The 19881-nt window shown below is 35.2% G+C and overlaps 1 protein-coding gene across 1 annotated transcript in view; it reads right to left on the minus strand.

Annotated features, from left to right (window-relative positions):
• Nucleotides 1-19881, minus strand: part of SNAP23 (synaptosome associated protein 23) — a 36679-nt gene that overhangs the window by 14575 nt on the left and 2223 nt on the right. The window contains exon 2 of the mRNA XM_010994966.3: nt 385-488. Coding sequence (XP_010993268.1) covers nt 385-441 — 57 coding nt within the window. The 5' untranslated portion in view covers nt 442-488. The remainder of the gene's footprint in view (nt 1-384; nt 489-19881) is intronic.

The following is a 19881-nucleotide window of genomic DNA, read 5'->3' on the forward strand; positions in this document are numbered from 1 at the left end:
CAGGTGCTCCTTAACACAAAATTTAGAAGGTTAAGTTAATGGGATTTATACAAATGCAATGTAAGCAGAAATCTATGTATATTACACAGATATTAGAAAATTCTGTTAAAACTAAATGTCCAGAATTCCTCAAATCTAGAATACCTTTGTTGCAACTGTTCAATAATGACTATCTAAGAAAAAAATCATACAAATTGTTTTTACTTGTTTAGTTTTTTTGGCAAGTTGAAAAAGTAAAGAGCTAGTAACAGCACTCTAGGGCAAATGCGTTTTTGATATAAAGGGAATAGGAAGAGGCCAAAATGGTATTCTAAGAAGGTCTCTCATCCTTCCACTATGAAAACTGAAAAAGAATTAATTACTTATTCCAAGTAAAAGGTTTACCTCATCAGTAACCTGGTTAGCCCTCAGCTGAATTTGTTCTGCTGACAGATCATCCATGATGAATCAAAACTCTGGTTAGGCACAGAAACTGAAATGTGGATATCCTGTAAGAATAAAGATATAAAAAACAAGTTTGTTTGAGCAAAGAGTGTCTATCGAATTTAGGGTGCTTATCTGGAAAACAGGATAAAATAGCCTGTCTTTATCTGTGTATCTATGTATCTACCTACCTACCTACCTACCTACCTATCTACCTATCTATCTTACATGTGAAGAAATTAAGGCTGAGAGATGGTAAATAAATGCTTAAATGCTAGTTAGTACCAGAGGTGAAGCTAAAACTCAGGTTTCAGGACTTCCAGTTAAGCACTGTTTCTAAAAGGAAAGTGGTCTCTCTACTTCGAAAAGGAAGGCACTACTAGAAGACAAGCTTCAAGAAGCTATTAAAATGAATTCCTGGTTGTATAATGTTCTTTGTACATTGTTTCAATATAGAAAAGCAACAAGGTGAAGAAGTCTAAGCTAGGTAGTGTTCAATCAGTAAGGTAACAAAATCCAAAGTCATGTGCCTGCAGAAAGCAGGATACATTCTAAAAATGTGCCAGGTGTCCATGCTATTCATTGGAGATAATGAAGTATTTTCATTCTTAACAAGAAAAGGACAGTGTTGATAGAAAGAACTCAGAAAAGAACTAAGGTTTTTATTAATAGTAGACTCTCCCTTTCCAACAGCATTGTTTGCTGTTGTAGTGAAGTCCCTAAGAAATTGTAATTATTCTCCTATACATAGTAACTTAGTCACTCATAGTAACTCAGAAAGTGATCTATCTCGTAGATATTCAAACTAAGACAAAACATTTAGTAGGTGAAGATTCCAGGAGTCCTGCCTTCTAATCATCAACAGTGATATACTGTTACATAGTATTGCTCTTTGAACAGTCATGTGGAGTAATAAGCACTGTGTGACTGATTTAGGTTGTTTTCTTTTCATTACATTTGCTAGCTTTGTATTAAATTTTTAAAAACTAATTTTACCAAAGCCTTTTGTCTATGACATATACAAAAGTGTGGTTCACATTCTGGATTTATTCCCTGGGGACATCTGGCAACATCTGGAGAATGCTTTGGTTGTCACGAGTTGGGGGTAAAGGGGAGCAGTGTTACTGATATCTTGTTGGTAGAGGCCAGGGATGCTGCTAAACATCCTATAATGAGCCTCGGGACAGTCCCACCCCCCAACAAAGAATTATCTGACCCAAAATGTCAAAGTGCTAAGGTTGAGCACACTGCCATGGAGTACACTCACTGATAAGCAGGGAGCCTTGTTAACTGCGAATGTACTAGACTGAACTCTTAGAAAGCAAAGATTTTGTTACATTTTTGCATCTCTAATACTTAAAAGGATCTGACAGTTGGTACTTCAGTAAATGTATGTTGAATGAACAAATAAGCAGAAAAACAAGGTGTACTGTCAAAGTATTTAAGTGGATCTTAAAAACAAAGCTACATGTAATAGTAGCACAAAGCCTACAAATAACCATTCGAACCACAAACTGAAAACTGCCATCACACATATATGATCTGGAATGGCCTGCCAATCACATACAGATCAAAATTTTTAGTCATATCTATAGCTAACCAAAACTTTTAGTAGAACCATCTAAACAAAAAGCATCAATACAACACTCCCAAGACAGGAAGCCATTATTACATTTAGAGTCCTGTTTATAATTCTATTGTCATGGCTGTTTTGGAGTTTAATTAAGATTCTGAGCTTTGATTAAAGCCATTAATGCTCACAAAATTATTATTAATTATTATTAATACTAAAATTATTAAATTGCCAAAAGTTGCAAATTTAATCTCATATGCAAATTTAATCTCATAACTTGCTTGCCACAGTAGGACTGTGGCTCTGGCAAAAGGTTCATATACTAAGATATATATCGAAGACATAAAGGTCTTTCTTGAATTAAGAACTGACCATTCATTAGACATAAGCATAAATAGAACCATATGCTTTACTACTTTGGTGATTTTTATAAGCCTTCAGCTTTAATCACACATAAGTTCATACTACAGTTTCTCTTTTGTCAGTCTTCCACAGTTACAACTATAAAAAGAAAAGAAGTCACTTTGCACCCTCTCATCTTTTTCGTACACCGTTTCTTTCTATAATACCCCATCTTCCTGCTCAGGCAGCCTTGTGCTTCTCCATCACTTCCTAGAGCCCCAACAAAGTACTTTTCGAAGACTGTTCTTCCAGGCAGTGTGCTCCAAAGTTATCTATCCCTCTACAAAGTTATCTATTCCTCTCATGTAAAACTTCTAAATGCCCCATAGAGCAGAAAGTGTTAAGAAAAGTAATATACATGAATCAATTAGTGCCTGGAAATGACATTGCTAGTCAGGTTTTCCAATATAGTATCCCATGAGGAGGAAGATATTTTGTGAGTAAAGAAGCCTGGATCTCTCAAATTGTACAACTACGTAATTCTACTCCTTTAGGTGAGTCATGCCAATTACAAGTCAATATTTTCTATCCTTCTGGTAAATATGAACAAAACTCCATGTAAGTCCAGAGAGAGGCTTGAAGGCAAAACTAACTTCCATCAAACTTAGAGATTCCAGGAGTCCTGCCCATAATTATCAAAACAAGCAGATACAGCTGGGAATTGGTTATGAAGCATCACTCCTGGTATGACAATGGTGTCATTTTGAAGGACACACCCTTTCAGTGAACTCACAGTGCTGCCTAGTACTTCTGTTTTTCCCCTCCCTTAGTAGACAGCACACAAGACAAAAAACAGGCTTCTATAAAATTCTCACATGTTTGGCATGCTGGTATCAGGACAGAGCTGCCTAGGACTTTTCTACTCTGGACTTCTGAGGGTGTGGAGCACATGATTACAAGTAAATGGGAGTAAGACAGACAATGCAGAATTGTAAGAGGAAGACCAAAGAGAGACAAAGAATAATGCTCCTCGGGCTCTTTCAGCCTTTACTAAACTGCTCAGAAGCATCAGGCAGGGTGCAACTTAGAACTAGCCACATAGCTTTATTCATATTTATTGCTACCTCCAGAAGTTTTTTCATGGAGTCAGGAAAAGCTATCTAGAATGTTAGCAAAAGGGAATTAGAGAAGGGGGAGGGAAAGGAAAACGAAACGTGATTTGACACAAAGATCCCATTAAACTTACTATAACCTAGTAGATTAAATATGTGTGTCATTTTCCCAATGCTCTTGTGAACTTAATATACTGCGTGCCTCTGAGATGAAAATGCAAGACTTTTCTCCATGTTTTTGCACCCTGTTTCCCTTCCTATGGTTCATCTGGGCTTACTAGAAGACTCCTCATTTACCTTTTTTCTTAATTTCTTTTCTATTATAAACCTTGGAGGGAGAGGAGAGGAAGAAATGATCATTGAGTATGTACTACGTGTCATATACCCTACCAAGTATTTATATATGTCATTATCTCTGTTATATCACTTTGCAGGTGGGGATACTAAGGCTCAGTTTAAGTAAGTAACTTGCCTGAGGTGATGGAGTCAGTAAAGAGCAGATTTATTATTCAAGCCTGGATCTATTCTGAAACCAAGGGATAGGTCTGATAAATAGTCTTACTGTTGGATGCACCTCCTCACAATAAATAAGATGATATGAGAAATGCTGAATATCAGAAAGTAGGCTAAGCATCTTACCTGATAGCTCATTTCAAAATTTTAGATACCTTCTACAATAAAACCGTGAAATCTTATCTCTTCCACATACTCAAAGGCAGTTAAATTGAAGGAAGAGCTAGAAAGACCAGAATAATCATGGTTTTCAGTTATTTTATAAAAATACAGAACCTGAAAATATTTATATTAATTTAGAAAATGAAAATAGTAATATTAGGAAGAAAGAATACAAAGAAAAAATGACTTAGACTTAATCAACAGGAGATCCATATGTCTTTATTGATAAAATGGAGAGAACCTTAGGAAGTAATGAAGAAACAGTAAATCATCAATTCCTGACAAGACCAATATGAGAATGGTTTTATACAATATTAATTCTTTTTATACTGGAGAGTAAGGATTTTGCATTAAAATATCCTACCCAGTTAGTTTCCTGCCTTATTCCTTCTCTTAAAGTTAATCACAATGTAAGTTGCTTTATGAATTACACTCAAGTTTATTACTGTACTTTTATTAAAACTTTGATAAACCTTGTAATTTTCTTTGGCATATTTTAATCAGACTTTCATGGTAACCAATGTATTTACAGCAAAAAGAAAATTCTGTTCAGAGCAGGTTATAATAGTGGTGAGCAGTGGGAACTCCAGCATTCAAATTCTGGCCCCAAAGTGTATTTGCTGAGTGTCCTTAGGCAAGTTACCTAATCCCACTAAAACTCAGTTTCTGAATTTGTAAGATAAAGATAATAGATCTACTTCATAGGCTTTTTTGGTGAAGATTTAAAAAGATGATCTGTGTAAAGTGATCATTACAGTGTCTGACACATAGCTGGTATTCAGATGTTAGCTATTATTTTAAAAATATTATGGAAGCAAAAATAGTAGGCAAAACAAAAGTAAAGCAGCTATGTTAAATATGAGTGACATCAATGTAAATGCAATTGCAAATAACAGCTACTAAATATTAATGGTTCCATCATCTGAAGGCTAAATTTGAATGTTAAAGTCGGTGATACTGTATAGGCTCTACATCTGAACTATTTTCATGCCAGTCATGAGGCCCATGGTTCTTACACTTGATCAGTCAGCTCCTGGAAGTAATGCTGGTCCATGAAGGTTACTCCCAGTACTGGTTAATTAAACTTCATTACTTGTCCACAAAAAAAATTGTCAGATTTTAAATAGATATTAAACAGGTTTAAACTAAACTAAGTTTTCAGTTGATAGTTACTTATCTAGACAAATACATAAAACTTCGCACGTCTAAAAAATTAGACTGTCCTTAAATGGTTCTTTTTTTCTGGCTAAGGCAGGCAAACACAAACCACAAAAAGGTTTACATTATGAAGGTTAGTATAATATAAAGTGAACAATGTAAGGTTTAAAATAAATCAAATATACGCTATAATTACCTGAGGGGGATAATATGAGTAGAAAAAAGTCTAGATGGAAGGGAATTATCCAAATATAACCAATTATTATGGTGATATAGTAGAATTAACAGTGCTTTTTCTTCTTTTTCCCATTTTCCAAATAGTTTGCAGTCTAGTTATACTACTTTAAAATTTCATACATTTATTTTCATTGTAAAAATGATAGCTTATGACAACCAGACAACAGATTTATAAGACTGAAGAAAGCAAAGACAAGGACTAAATTCTAGACCCTAATTCATAAGCATAATATCAATTCTTTGCCTCTCTTGAGAGAGATCTTCCAGTTGGAACATGTTCACAGTAAGTGTAAGTTTGTGGAAACATCTCCATCCACTAATTGATGATCATCCACCCCAACCATAAAAGTACAGAAACAACACAGTAGAAAAATTCGTCCTAATCGTTCTGCTAACAGACGTTTAGAGGAAAGGCCCTTGCTAAGGTTTGGCTGGGATACATTTCACATGAAGTCGTAGGAATAGGTTCTAATGGGGCTGAATAAGTTCTTAGTATTTTAATGGCAAAATACCAAGAAGTGGATAAGAGGATCCCATAAATAAGCAGAGAATTTAGCAGGAATAGAGAATTTACAACAGCTCAATCCTGAGTGTAGTCAATCTCCTGTCATGGCCCCTCACCTCTAGTGTATCCGCCTTCTTTAACTTTCCTACTGACTATCAGCACCCTCAGGGGTTCAAAGAAAATGTATGAAATTAGAAGTCATTTAAATGACAATCTGTAGGATTTGCTTTAAAATAAGTCAGAGGTGGGAAAACGGGAGTATAGAGGGTGCAAGACTGTCCAGGACTGTAGAAGATGGGTGAATAATACGTGGAGGGTCATTATGTTACCTATCAACTTCCTATTATGAAAAAAATTCAAACATATATAAACATTTTTTTAAATGGCAGTTAACTTTTTAATGATCTTTATTCACCATTTTGAAAGTTTAGATGGTGGGTGATGGAGAGAACTCAAAGTAACAACTATAATAATTAATGCTTATAAAGCATTACACATGCAAGACACTATTCTAAGAAATATAAATATATATATAAATACACACACACACAAACACATTTATTTAATCCTTACAACACTGTTTTATTCCATTAAAGCTACTATAACAAAGTACCACAGACTGGGTAGTTTAAAGATCTTGTGACGGCCCTCTTAATGATTAAAAACTGGCACATTTCTGCTGCATACTCACATGGTGGGAGGGGCTAAGGAGCCTCTGGAGGCTCTGGAGCCTCTTTTTTAATAAAGGCACCAGCCCCATTAATGAAGGCTTTACTTTCATGGTCTAAGCACCTCCCAAAGGCCCCACCTAATACCATCATATCCTGCATAAGAATTTTTAACATACAAATTTTGAAGGGGAGGACACACAAACATTCAGATCATAGCAAACACTATTTAATTCCACATTTTACAGATGTACAAATGAAGAAACAGTGAGGTTAAGCAACTTTTGCAAGGTCACACAGTAGAGCTAGGATGAAACCCAGGTAGATTGCTCTAGAGCATATGTTTTCAATTACTATTACACATTCAAAAATTTTTTAAATTCAAGTATAGTTGATTTACAATGTTGTGTTAGTTTCTGGTGTATAGTGTAGTGATCGTTATACATATATATAAATATTCTTTTTCCTATTCCTTTCCATTATAGGTTATTGTAAGATATTGAATATAGCTCCCCGTGCTATACAGTAGGTCCTTGTTGTTTATTGATTCTGTACATAGTAGTTTGTATCTGTTAATTCCAAACTCCTAATTTATCCCTTCCCTCTTCCCCTTTGGTAACCATAAGTTTGTTTTCTATGTCTGTGAGTCTGTTTCTGATTTGTAAATAAGTTCATTTGTATCATTATTTTTTAGATTCCACATATAAGTGATATCAGGTGATATTTTTCTTTCTCTGACTTACTTCACTTAGTAAAATAATCTCTAGGTCCAGCCATGTTGCTGCAAATGGCACTATTTCATTCTTTACTGCTGAGTAGTATTCCATTGTATATATATATACCAGCACTTCTTTATACAAGTATTTGTCCACGGACATTTAGGTTGCTTCTGTGTCTTGGGTATTGTAAATAGTGGGGCTATGAATATTGGGGTGCACGTATCTTTTCAAATTAGAGTTTTCTCTGGATACGTGCTCAGAAGTGGGATTGCTGTATCACATGGTAACTCTAATTTAGTTTTTCATGGAACCTCCATACTGTTTTCCATAGTGGCTACACTAAACTACATTGTACACAAACTACAGTGTACAAGGGTTCCCTTCACTCTATACCTTCTCCAGCATTTATCATTTTTGGGCATTTTAATGATGGCCATTCTGACTGGTGTAAGGTAATACCTCATTGTAGTTTTGATTTGCATTTCTCTGATAATTAGCGATACTGAACATTGTTTCATGTGCCTATTGGCCATCTGTATGTCCTCATTAGAGAAATGTCTGTTTAGGTCTTCTGCCCATTTTTGGATTTTGTTATTGAGTTGTATGAGCTGTCTGTATATTCTGGAAGTTAAGCCCTCGTCAGTTGCATCATTTGTAAATATTTTCTCCCAGTCTGTAGGTTGTCTTTTTGTTTTATGGTTTTTTTCTGCTGTGCAAAAGCTTTTAAGTTTAACTAGGTCCCATTTATTTATTTTTGCTTTTATTTCTATTGCCTTGGTAGACTGACCTAGGAAAACATTGCTATGATTTATGTCTGAGAATGTTTTGCCTATGTTCTCTTCTAGGAGATATATGGTGCCTTGTCTTATGTTTAAGTCTTTAAGCCATTTTGAGTTTACTGAGTGTGAGTTATTACACATTTTAAATGGACAGTAGAGAGCCACATTATCAAGTCATTCAAATCTGTAGCAATGTTGCCCAAAGAAAAGTACAGCTGACCCTTGAACAACACAATGGGTACGTTGGTACTGCAGTAGGTATTTATTGAAAAAAAAAATCTGGGATTAAGTGAACCTGCCCAGGTTAAACCCACGTTGTTCAAGGATCAACTTGTACATACATGAAGTCCCCGCCTTCTGGTTTTCGAGCAGTAAGTTTAACTCCAGGCTTACAGCACATTTTAGAGTAGTGGTTCCCAGCCTTGGCTATACATTATAATCACCTGATGAGCACTATAAATTTGGAGGCCAAAGCTGCACTCTAGACTAATCAGATCAGAATCTCTAGGGGTGGGAGCCAAGCATCAGCCAGTTTAAAGCTCCCCAGGTGATTCCAAAGTGTAGCCAAGTTTGAAAACCACTGTTTTAGATTAAAAGTTTTTGTTTTTTAATACACAGACAAGTATTAATGGATGATGTCCTACCCCTTTACAATTCTGGTACCTAACAGAGATAAAACATAGATAGCATTTAAAGATGTAGGACAAGAACAACTTAGGCTTCAAAAAGATAAACAAAGAATTACCATATGATCCTGGAATTTTATTCCTAGATATATTAGAGAGAAATGAAAACATTTGTCCACACTGTCCACACAAAAACTTGTACAATAATGTTCAAAGCAGCATTATTCATAATAGCCAAAAAAGTAGGACTTGGTCAAACTACACAGAGACAGATTGGGGGTCCTGGGGTGTAATATGGATGGGGCAGCACCAGAGGAGTATGCAGCACCTTAACACTGAATCTTGGGCAGACAGGCCCTGGGAGAGGACCTGAACTAGCTAGAGGCCTGGGATGTGATCCAGGTAGGGCAGAAGTGGACAGTGTCAGTTGTCTTTCAGTGAGAATGCCCTAACTCTGCCCATCCACACCACAGCCTTGCACTAGATCTGAGACAAACACAACAAAGGAAGGGACACATCTATGGGTTGCTTCTGAGTGGAGCCATAGACAACCACACAAGCAGTGCATTGGTCCTCTGTGAGCGCAGGGACCTTACTTGCTTCAGCAGTCATCTCCTTTGGGGCAAGGCACATACTCAGGGCAACAGATTCTGATCAAATCTGACCCTAAGGGCTTCTACTCCAATAACTGAGGAGTAAATCCCATTCCTAACAGGGCAGTAAAAGCCATGGAGCAGAGAGGAAGTCCCGCCTCACACCGTGCACAGGCTTTAGACCCTCTAACACCAATCACACACACATCCTATCTCCAGGGAATAATGGCCCGCACACACTGAGGAAAGGCATGGCTGGCATCCATATCAAAGGCAAACCTCATACCAAAGACATTCGACACATAGTCTACACAGGGATGCTCTCACGTAAAAACACCCCTTAAATGTCACAGTAGATAACTGTTTCCCCTAAAGTCATAGAGACAGAGAAAGCCAAGTAAAATGAGAAGGCAGAAAAATTACTACCAATTAAAAGAAAAAGAGAAATCCCCTGAAAGAACAAAGAAAATTTATCAACAGAAACACAGATTAATGTAACAAAGAACTAGAATCTATAAAGATGAACTAATCAAAAACATACAATTTAATTGCTGAGACAAAAAGCAATCTGGAAGCAATGAGTAGCTAAACTAAAGGACACAAAAACGAATAAGTGATCTGGAAGATAAAATAATGGAAATCACCCAATCAGAACAGCAGACAGAAAGACAAATGGAAAAAAAAAAGAAAGCAACATACAAGATCTATGGAATAACAGAAAACGTGCCAACCTATGCACAATAGGAGTTCCAGAAGGAGAAGAAAGAAGTAGACTGAAAATATATCTGAAGAAATTATGGCTTAAAACTTCCCAAATCTAAAGAAGGAACTAAATATTCAGGTACAGGAAGCCCAAACAAACAAGATGAATCTAAACAGATCCATACCAAGACATATCATAATTAAAAAGGCCAAGTTAAAGAAAAAGAGAGAATTCCAAAGGAGCAAGAGAAAAACAGTCAGTAACTGGGAGGCCCCATAAAACTATCAGCTGATTTCTCTGCAGAAACTCTGCAGGCCAGAAGGGAGTGACATGATATATTCAAAGTCCCAAAAGGGAAAAATCTGAACCCTAGGATACTCTACCCAGCAAGATTATCAATTGAAATAAAAGGAGAGATAAAGAATTTCTCAGACAACAAAAACTAAAAGAACTCAGCAATACTAAACCTACCCTAAAAGAAATATTGAAGAGTCTTCTCAAAATAGAAAAGAAGCAGGAATCTATAGGAAAGGGAAAATCACAATAGGAACTGCAAATACATAAAAGGATTGCTGATCATTTAAATAAGCCAGCACATAGATTAAAAACAACAAAAAATTTGTAAAAGTGATAACTACAATTAACAACAGAAGGATAAGCATGAAGATGTAAAATAGAACATCAAAATCACAACATACGGGGGAGGGGAGTACTAAAATGCAGATCTTTTAGAAAGCGTTTGAACTTCTATGACTACCAATTTAAAGCAAGTGGATATAGTCATGGATCAACACACCTGAAATCCAGGGTAACCACAACTCAAAACCACCAAATCACAAAAGGAAAAATAAAAAGAAGAAGAAATGAATAAAGAAGAACTACAAAAATAACTGGAAAACAAGGCTTAAAAGGCAGTAAGTACATACTTATCAATAATTACTCTAAATGTCAATGAACTAAGTGCTCTGATCAAAAGACACAGAGTGGCAGACTGGATAAAAAACAAGAATCTGCAATATGCTACCTATAAGGATTCACTTCAGGGTGAAAAACACACAGACTGAAAGTGAGGGGATGGAAAAAGGTATTTTGTGCATATGGAAACAACAAAAAAGCATAGGTAGCAATATTCATATCAGACAAAATAGACTTCAAAACAAAGAAAATAAAGAAAGACAAAGGATATTATATAATGATAAAGGGATCAGTACCAGAAGAGGATATTACAGTCATTAACATGTGCACCCAATATAGAAGCACTTAAATACATAAAATAAATACTAACAGACATAAAGTGAAAAACTGACAGGAAGACAATAATGGTAGGTGACTTTAACATCCTACTGACATAAATGGACAGACCATTCAGACAGAAAGTCAATAAGGCAACAGAGACCCTAAATGACACAACAGACCAGAAGGACTTAACTGATACCTACAGGATACTACATCAAAAAATACAAATAAACAAACAAACAAAAAGAACAGATTACCAATTCTTCTCAAGCACACCTGGAACATTCTTTAGAATAGACCACATACTAGATCACAAAAAGAGCCTCAAGAAATTTAAAAAAACAGAAATTATTTCAAGCACCTTTTCTGAATCACAGTGGTATGAAACTAGATATCAACTACAGAAAGAAAAACAGGAAAAGAACAAACACATGGAGACTAAACAACATGCTACTGAAAAAACAATGGGTCAATCAGGAGATCAAAGAAGAAATCAGAAAACACCTTGAGACAAGCAAAAATGAAAACACAACCTTACAGTATCTATGGGATGCAGCAAAAGCAGTTCTAAGAGGGAAGTTCACAGTGGTACATGCCTTAACCAAGAAACTAGAAAAATCTCAAATAAACAACCTACCTTACCATCTAAAAGAATTAGAAAAAGAAGAAAGAACAAAACTCAAAGTCAGCAGAAGGAAGGAAATAATAAAGATCAGAGAGGAAACAAATAGAGATTTTAAAAAATAGAAAAGATCAATAAAACCAAGAGCTGTTTTTTTGAAAAGATAAACAAAGTAGATAAACCTCTAGCCAGGCTCACCAAGAAGGAAAGAGTGGACCCAAATAAAATAAGAAATGAAAGAGAAGAAATAACAACTGACACCAGAGAAATACCAAAAAACCATAAGAGAATACTATGAATAGTCATATGCCAACAAATTGAGCAACGTAGAAGAAATGGACAAGTTTCTAAAAAGGTACAGCCTGCCAAGCATGAATCAAGAAGAAACAGATAACGTGAACAGACCAGTCAACAGAAGAGAAATAGAATCTGTAATTTAAAAACTCCCTGCAAACAAAAGTTGAGGATCAGATAGCTCACTGGGCAATTCTACCAAACATAGGAAGAACTTACACCTATTCTTCTCAAACTATTATAAAATACCGAAGAGGAGGGAACACTCCCAATTCATTCTATGAGGCAACCATCACTCTGATACCAAAACCAGAAAAGACACTACCAAAAAAGGAAAATTACAGGCCAGTATCTTTGATGAATATGGATACAAAAATCCTCAACAAAATATTAGCAAATCAAGTCCAATAATACATAAGAAGCATCACACACTACAATCAAGTTGGATTCATTCCATGGTTACAAGTTGAACATACACAAATCAATCTATTAACAAAAGGAAAGACAAAACCCACATGATTATCACAATAGATGCAGAAAAAAAGCATTTGACAAACTTCAAAATCCATTCATGATAAAAACTCTCACCCAAATGGGTATACAGGGAACATATCTCAATATAATAAAAGCCATTTATGACAAACCCATAACCAACATAATACTTAACAGCAAAAAACTGAAAGCCTTCCTGTTAATTCAAGAACAAGACAAGGATGCCCACTCTTAAACTTCTATTCAACAAAGTACTGGAAGTCTTAGCCATAGCAATAATAGAAGGGGAGGGTATAGCTCAGTGGTAGAGCACGTGCTTAGCATGCATGAGGTCCTGAGCTCAATCCCCAGCACCTTCATTAAAATAAATACATAAATACATAAAACTAATTATCTCCCCCCCCCAAAAAAAGCAAAAACAAACAAATGGGACTTAATTAAACTTATAGGCTTTTACACAGCAGAGGAAACCATAAACAAAAGGAAAAGAAAACTTACAGACTGCAAGAAAATATTTGCAAACGATGTGACTGACAATGGATTAATTTCCAAAATAGACAAACAGCTCATACAGCTCAATAACAAAAAACAAACAACCCAATCAAAAAATGGGCAGAAGACCTAAATAGACATTTCTCCAAAGAAGACATACAGATGACCAACAAGCACATGGAAAGATGCTCAATATCACTAATTATTAGAGATATGCAAATCAAAACTACAACGAGGTATTACCTCCCACCAGTCAGAATGGTCATCACCAAAAAGTCTACAAATAATAAATGCTAGAGAAGGTGTGCAGAAGAGGGAACACCTACATGGTTGGTGGGAATGTAAATTGGTGCAGCCACTATGAACAGTATGAAGGTTCCTTAAAAAACTAAGGCTAGAGTTACCATATGATCCAGCAATCTCACTCCTGGGCATATATCCAGAAAAGATGAAAACTCTAATTTGAAAAGGTACATGCACCCTAATGTTCATAGCAGCAGTATTTACAATAGCCAAGACATGGAAGCAAGCTAAATGACTGTCAACAGATTAATGGACAAAGAAGATGTAGTATGTATGTATGCATATGTGTGTGTGTGTGTGTGTGTGTGTGTGTGTGTGTGTGTATAAAATATAAAATGGATTATTACTCAGCCAAAAAAAGAATGAAATACTGTCATTTGCAGCAACATGGATGGACCAATTAGTTAAGTTGGTCAGACAGACAAATATAAATACTATATGACATCACTTACATATGGAATCTAAAAAATAATACAAATGAATCTATATAAAACAGAAACAGAGTCATACACATAGAAAACAAACTTATGGTTACCAAAGGGGAGGGAGGGAAGGGACAAAAACAGAAGTACGGGATTAATAGATACAAACTACTATACATATAATAGATAAGCAAAAAGGATTCACTGTATAGCACAGGGAATTATAAGTATCTTGTAATAACACATAATGGAATATAATCTGAAAAAAAAATTAACTGAATCACTATGCTGTAAACCTGAAACTAGTGCCATATTGTAAATCAACTTTACTTCCATTAAAAAAAAGTAGGAAAAAACTCAAATATCCATACAATGGAATATCATTCAGCCATAAAAAGGAATGTTCCACGTTACATGTATGAGCCTCAAAAGCATTATGCTTAGTAAACAAAGTCAGATACAAAAGGCCCTATATTATATGATGCCATCTGTATGAAATGTCCAGAATAGATAAATTCAGAAAGGCAGAAAGTAGATTAGTGGTTGCCAGGGTTAGGGGGAGGTGGGACTGACTACCAACTGTTCTGGGGTTGTTTTAGAGTGATGGAAATTTTCTGGAATCAGTGGTGATGGCTGCAGAGCCTTATGAATATACTAAAAGCCACTCAATGGTATACTTTAAAGTGGTGAAGTTATATGAATTATATCTCAACTTTTAAAAAAAAGTAGGGAAAAAAGACTTAAGAATGAAGAAAGACTATCTGACAGAATAGTCAAGTAAAAGGAAAAAGTATGAGTAAGAATTCAAAGGAAGATGGGAAGGAACACATTGATTTTGTAGGTTTTCCTAGGTCAAACAATTTTTTGCCACAATATAAAATCTAAGTTACAGATTTGGTTAAAATAAAGTATAGTAGTTATTGAGTAGGCACCACTCAAATAAAAAACTCATATTTTATATTCAGTGGCTCACCTTTCTTCTCCAGGAAGAATAATTGTGATTGGAAAACAGGATAGAACAACCATGTTAAGAAATACACCTGATGCCCTTCCTTAACTTCTTCATTCTAACTTCTTGGAATTCTGAAAACACACCTTTCCATATTTTTAAAAGGGAAAAGAGTCCAAGTTTTCTTTCTTGTAACAAAAGAAAAAAAATTTCAACTGGTACTCCTGGCCATTATTAATAACTCAGCAAGAGAAAGTAAAACCTAATTAGGCAACATCAAAATCATTGCTTATATGTTAATATATCTGAAAACACTGATATTTTGGAAAGACTTAAAACGATCATTACAAAGGTTACATTCAAAAATATGTATAGTTTACAGAAACAGACTCACATACATAGAAAACAAACGATGGTTACCAAAGTGGAAGGGGGGTGGTGAGGGATAAATTAGGAGTTTGGGATTAACAGATACACATTAGTGTATATGAAATAGGTAAACAAAAGGGACCTAATGTTACAGCACAGGGAACTATATTCAATTTCTTATAATAAGTTATAATGGAAAATAACCTGAAAAAATATACATATACATATATATATATAACTGAATTGCTTTGCTACACACTTGAAACTAACATTGTAAATTAACTAAAATTTTTTAAAATGTACAGTTTAAAAATTAAAGGCCAAAAATGTAAATGTCAACCTATCTTAAATGAGATGAATAAAAATATTTTAAAAACTTTACAGGTGATTTTTATTTGCCTTATACAATAATGTATTTTATAAGTTTTTTTTATAAAAAACACTTTATTTTAACATTAGAAAAGTTATAAACATACACTGGTTTTTAGACAGATTTCAGAATACTCTAGAACTTCATTAACAGCAAAAGTCTATGCAATGACCACAAATCTTTGATAATGAAAACCTCTAAAAGATAAAAAAATATAGCAAGCTCCAATTACGTAAGCAAAATTGATATAATAGTATTTTTCAAGCATCGAGGTTATCTGTGGGCATTTCATTTCCCACTCCTATAAAATTAAAGTTTTACTGACCACTATTTAAGAAAATAAAATGCTGATTTTTAAAAATCAAAACTCTCAAAAGGTAATTCAATATATACAAGAAAATCATAAATCTATGGCTTTTTCCCACTTCAAGCAATTTAGAAGAAAATCACAGATACAGACAAAAATACTTAGTCCCAGCATTTATTTATAATGTTAAAAGAAACTGAAGCCGTCTAAATAACCAGTAATAGAAGATTTTAATATAAAAATTATGGTGTAACTACATAATGAAATGTCATTCAACCATTAAAATTATTTTTGAAGATTTGATATTCTTCCATGTCTAATTTTAATCAAATACATAATACATGGTTTGGGAAGTCAAATAGTTCTACAACAGTAATAAATAGCAGTTCTCCTGCCTTCCCTCCAGTCCCAAACCAATTCCTGCTCCCAGGACCGCAAAGGCAAAAATTTCAACAGTATTTGTTGTTTTAGTGTTTAACCCCCAATTTCTAAATCATGCTTTTAGTGTTGTTTCTTGATATCTGTCAATTTTGTGTGTTAGCCACTGACTTTCTACAATTAAGATATTTAACTCTTATACCTTCCCATCTCTTCCTAGTTTTTATGTTTATCCTTAACATTATGGATTGGCTGGCTCATTAAATTCTTGGCTGGAAGCAGTAAAGAAGTCTGTTCAACTTTGTCTATCCCACTCAAATGTAGATGACCATAAAATCTTTCCTTCCAAGTATTAGTAATCCCAAGGAACCCAGGGTTCCATGGAACACCATTTGGAAAATACTAGCCTACAGAAATTTCTGCTTAATTAACCAACTATCTGTGAACAAAGTTTCTGTTTAATTCTCATCTCAGGGAATTATCTCTGAAGAGAAATAAACCTCAGAGATCATCTAGTCCAATTTTTTTTTTTTTGCTAAGAGAATAAAATGCAACACTTAGGTTCTCTCTATAATACACAATCCTTACTGCGGAAGTGGCAGGGGTAGGGTGTTCTTGGAACAGACTTGATGGTAGCTGAGAAAGAGAAAGCAGTTGTTTGCAGAGGACTGTGGTCTTAAGAGGACAAGACAGACCAGGGTCCAACTGAAGAGGGAAGCTATAGACCAGGGCTGTCAGGAAAGAATTGGTGAAAACTACCATGTAGCTACAGTGACCTCCCAAGAGAGCTGAAAACACTCTTATGCTTACAGATAGAGAGCATGGAAGGGTCAGCAGGCTACCTCGTCTGAAGGTGCCACAGAAAGGAATCCTAGTCCTAGAACACATGCCCCTTAATACATTCCACAAACATTCTTCAAGCATCTACTATCAAGTAAGGGAACATATTTTGATGTCAAGAAAATTACCTTTGTTTCTTTTGAAATGTGTACTATATACCACATTGCCTAGCACAGAGTAAAAACTCATGAAATGACAACTATTAATGTACTGCGCATTTTTACTCATGTTATTTGTTATGTTCTTCATCCGTGGCATCTGATTCCTGGTAACAGAATGTTTGAAAAGTTCATCAGGAAACTTCCAGGTAAATTTAGAAGCAGAGCCAAAATACTTCGATGGTTGAGGTGAATATTTAATTCAGCCAGGAGGAAGCCTTGCCAATCACCCCTGCATCACACTTGGTACCTCAGATCTTTGAGTTATCAGATGCCATTCTAGGCACCTAATGAAGTAATGTATGCACAATACACCTAAGCAGCTCTTTTTTGAAGACTCTTTAAGATGAATAATGGAGAATAAATGGCAAGAACCTTATGTAACGTTCTAGGTAAAAGAACTTAGTTTCTCTTCAGGAAAGTATTTTACTCTTAGATTCTATTTTTAATATGAAATATTAAAAGTGTTCACATGCAAAGAAGAAAGAAAGGAAGAAGAGAAGAAAAAATGTTTAAAGTATACTCAAAAAGTACAGGTGCATGGTATTTCAAAATATCCTAAACAATCTATATTAGGCCAAGAAGAATTCATCCTCTCATTGGGAAATTTAATTCTTCCTGAGGCATTCAGATGAGATGAGCGTCTTATTTATTATGCTAAGGTTAGTTTCCTCCTTTTACTTCCTCTCTCAAGTTCCTTTCTACTTCCTTCTACGGGAACAACTTTAACTATTCTCATACCAAGGCCCCCAAACTATGCAAATATAAGAAGTACACCACTGAATCATATCTATTAAATATTTTTATTTCAAAGACCACTGAAGCACATGATTCAAGACAGAAATCATACCTCTGAGGCTCGAGAAAAGTATCACTAAAAATCACTAACCAGAAATATCAAAATTACACTTGTTTTACAGAAGCATCTATCATAACTTAATTGCTTGATTAAGTTTCAATTTTCAAGTCCTGCTCAATCTTGGAACTTCCACAATTCTACTCTAAGTGACCAGGGTATAATTCTGGGGAGAAAGATCTAGATGTGATTATAATCAAGTATACTGACCACGTCTAAAAGAAAGGTTGTGGGAACAGAAAAAGGATAATCTATATGAAAGAGATGAAGGAGGCTCAAGAATGTAGCTTTCATTCTCCAGGGAAGAGAGGGACACAATCTGGCAGACGTAAGTATGATACCTGCCAGGGTAATACCAAGTGTGAGGTGGGGATGACTAGCAAGGCTTTACTCTGTCTGAGTGAAATATTCATCTAAACTATCCGAGTATTTTGGCCCTGATTTCAAGTCCACCTGGCTGTTTCCTGGCTTAGCTTCTCAAATATTCTGATACGAGGAGTCAGATGTCACAGATAGAGGACATAAGCACTCAGATCCCTGGAAAGGAACATACCCGCACAGTAATTAAGAGTGACATTCTTGTTTATATAAAAAGCAATATGGTGTAGTGGTTAAGTACCCAGTATTTTAGAAGTATAATGGTTTCAAGTCCTGCCTATTGCTTACTTGACTTCTCTGTGCTTCAGTTTTCTCATTAAATGAGACTATAACACTTGCTTCAAGTGTTGTTATAATGATTTGCATTTATGGAAAGCATTTAGAATCCTGCTGGAATATAATGCTCAATAAAACTATTATAATTTTTCATAGTAATTACTAAACATCTCTCACGATTTTGATTGGAGAGTCAAAATTCAAGCATGATCAACTCTAAAAAAATTGTGATTTCAGACTATTAAAGAAGGGCCACAATGTAAGGCCTCATAACCATACAAGAATATAATATGTCTATGTGCATGCATGTGCATAGAGGGGGTAGGGTGGCTTTAAAAGGCAGGAAGGAGACAGGCTGTGAAGGGCTTGTATACTATACCCAAAAGTTTGAATATTATTTTACAAGCATCAAGAGGCAATCTAGTGGGGTGAGTACAGCACAATGGTAGAGCACATGCTTACCATGCAGAAGGTCCTGGGTTCAATTCCCCATACCATCTTTTAAAAAAAAAATGAGGCAATCTAAAGGTAATCTCAATTTTCAAAACACTGTTATGGTAAATTTTAAACAAGTTTTAAATCCAAGAACTCACAAAACTCAACAAGATAAGGGAATTCCAGAAAAATACAGTGAACAGTGATTTAAAAATTTTAGTAGCAATACAAGCTAAATCGAAATCAAAACCAAAATGTCAGTGAACTTGAGTAAGTACAAATGGAATCTCATCTCCACCCTCAATATTTCAAAAACAACAGTAGATACTGTTTCCTCGCTCCACAATCTCACTTCCTCCAATTGTTAGCGGCACTGAATCCGTCAGTTTCAAGCCCCAACCCACCAAGACAAAGAAAAGACCAGTCCTTGTCATCTACTTCTCTGTCATTCTATAGACCTGGAAACAAAACATGGCACTGGAATAAAAAGTTCAGCACTCCTGGATGTAAGCACATCATATACTATAAATGTTAACATACACATAATGCAGAGTACAAATATGACTAAAAAAAGATTTCCTGAATGTTTAA

The sequence above is a fragment of the Camelus dromedarius genome, chromosome 5 (assembly GCF_036321535.1).
Source record: "Camelus dromedarius isolate mCamDro1 chromosome 5, mCamDro1.pat, whole genome shotgun sequence".
Taxonomy (NCBI): Eukaryota; Metazoa; Chordata; class Mammalia; order Artiodactyla; family Camelidae; genus Camelus; species Camelus dromedarius.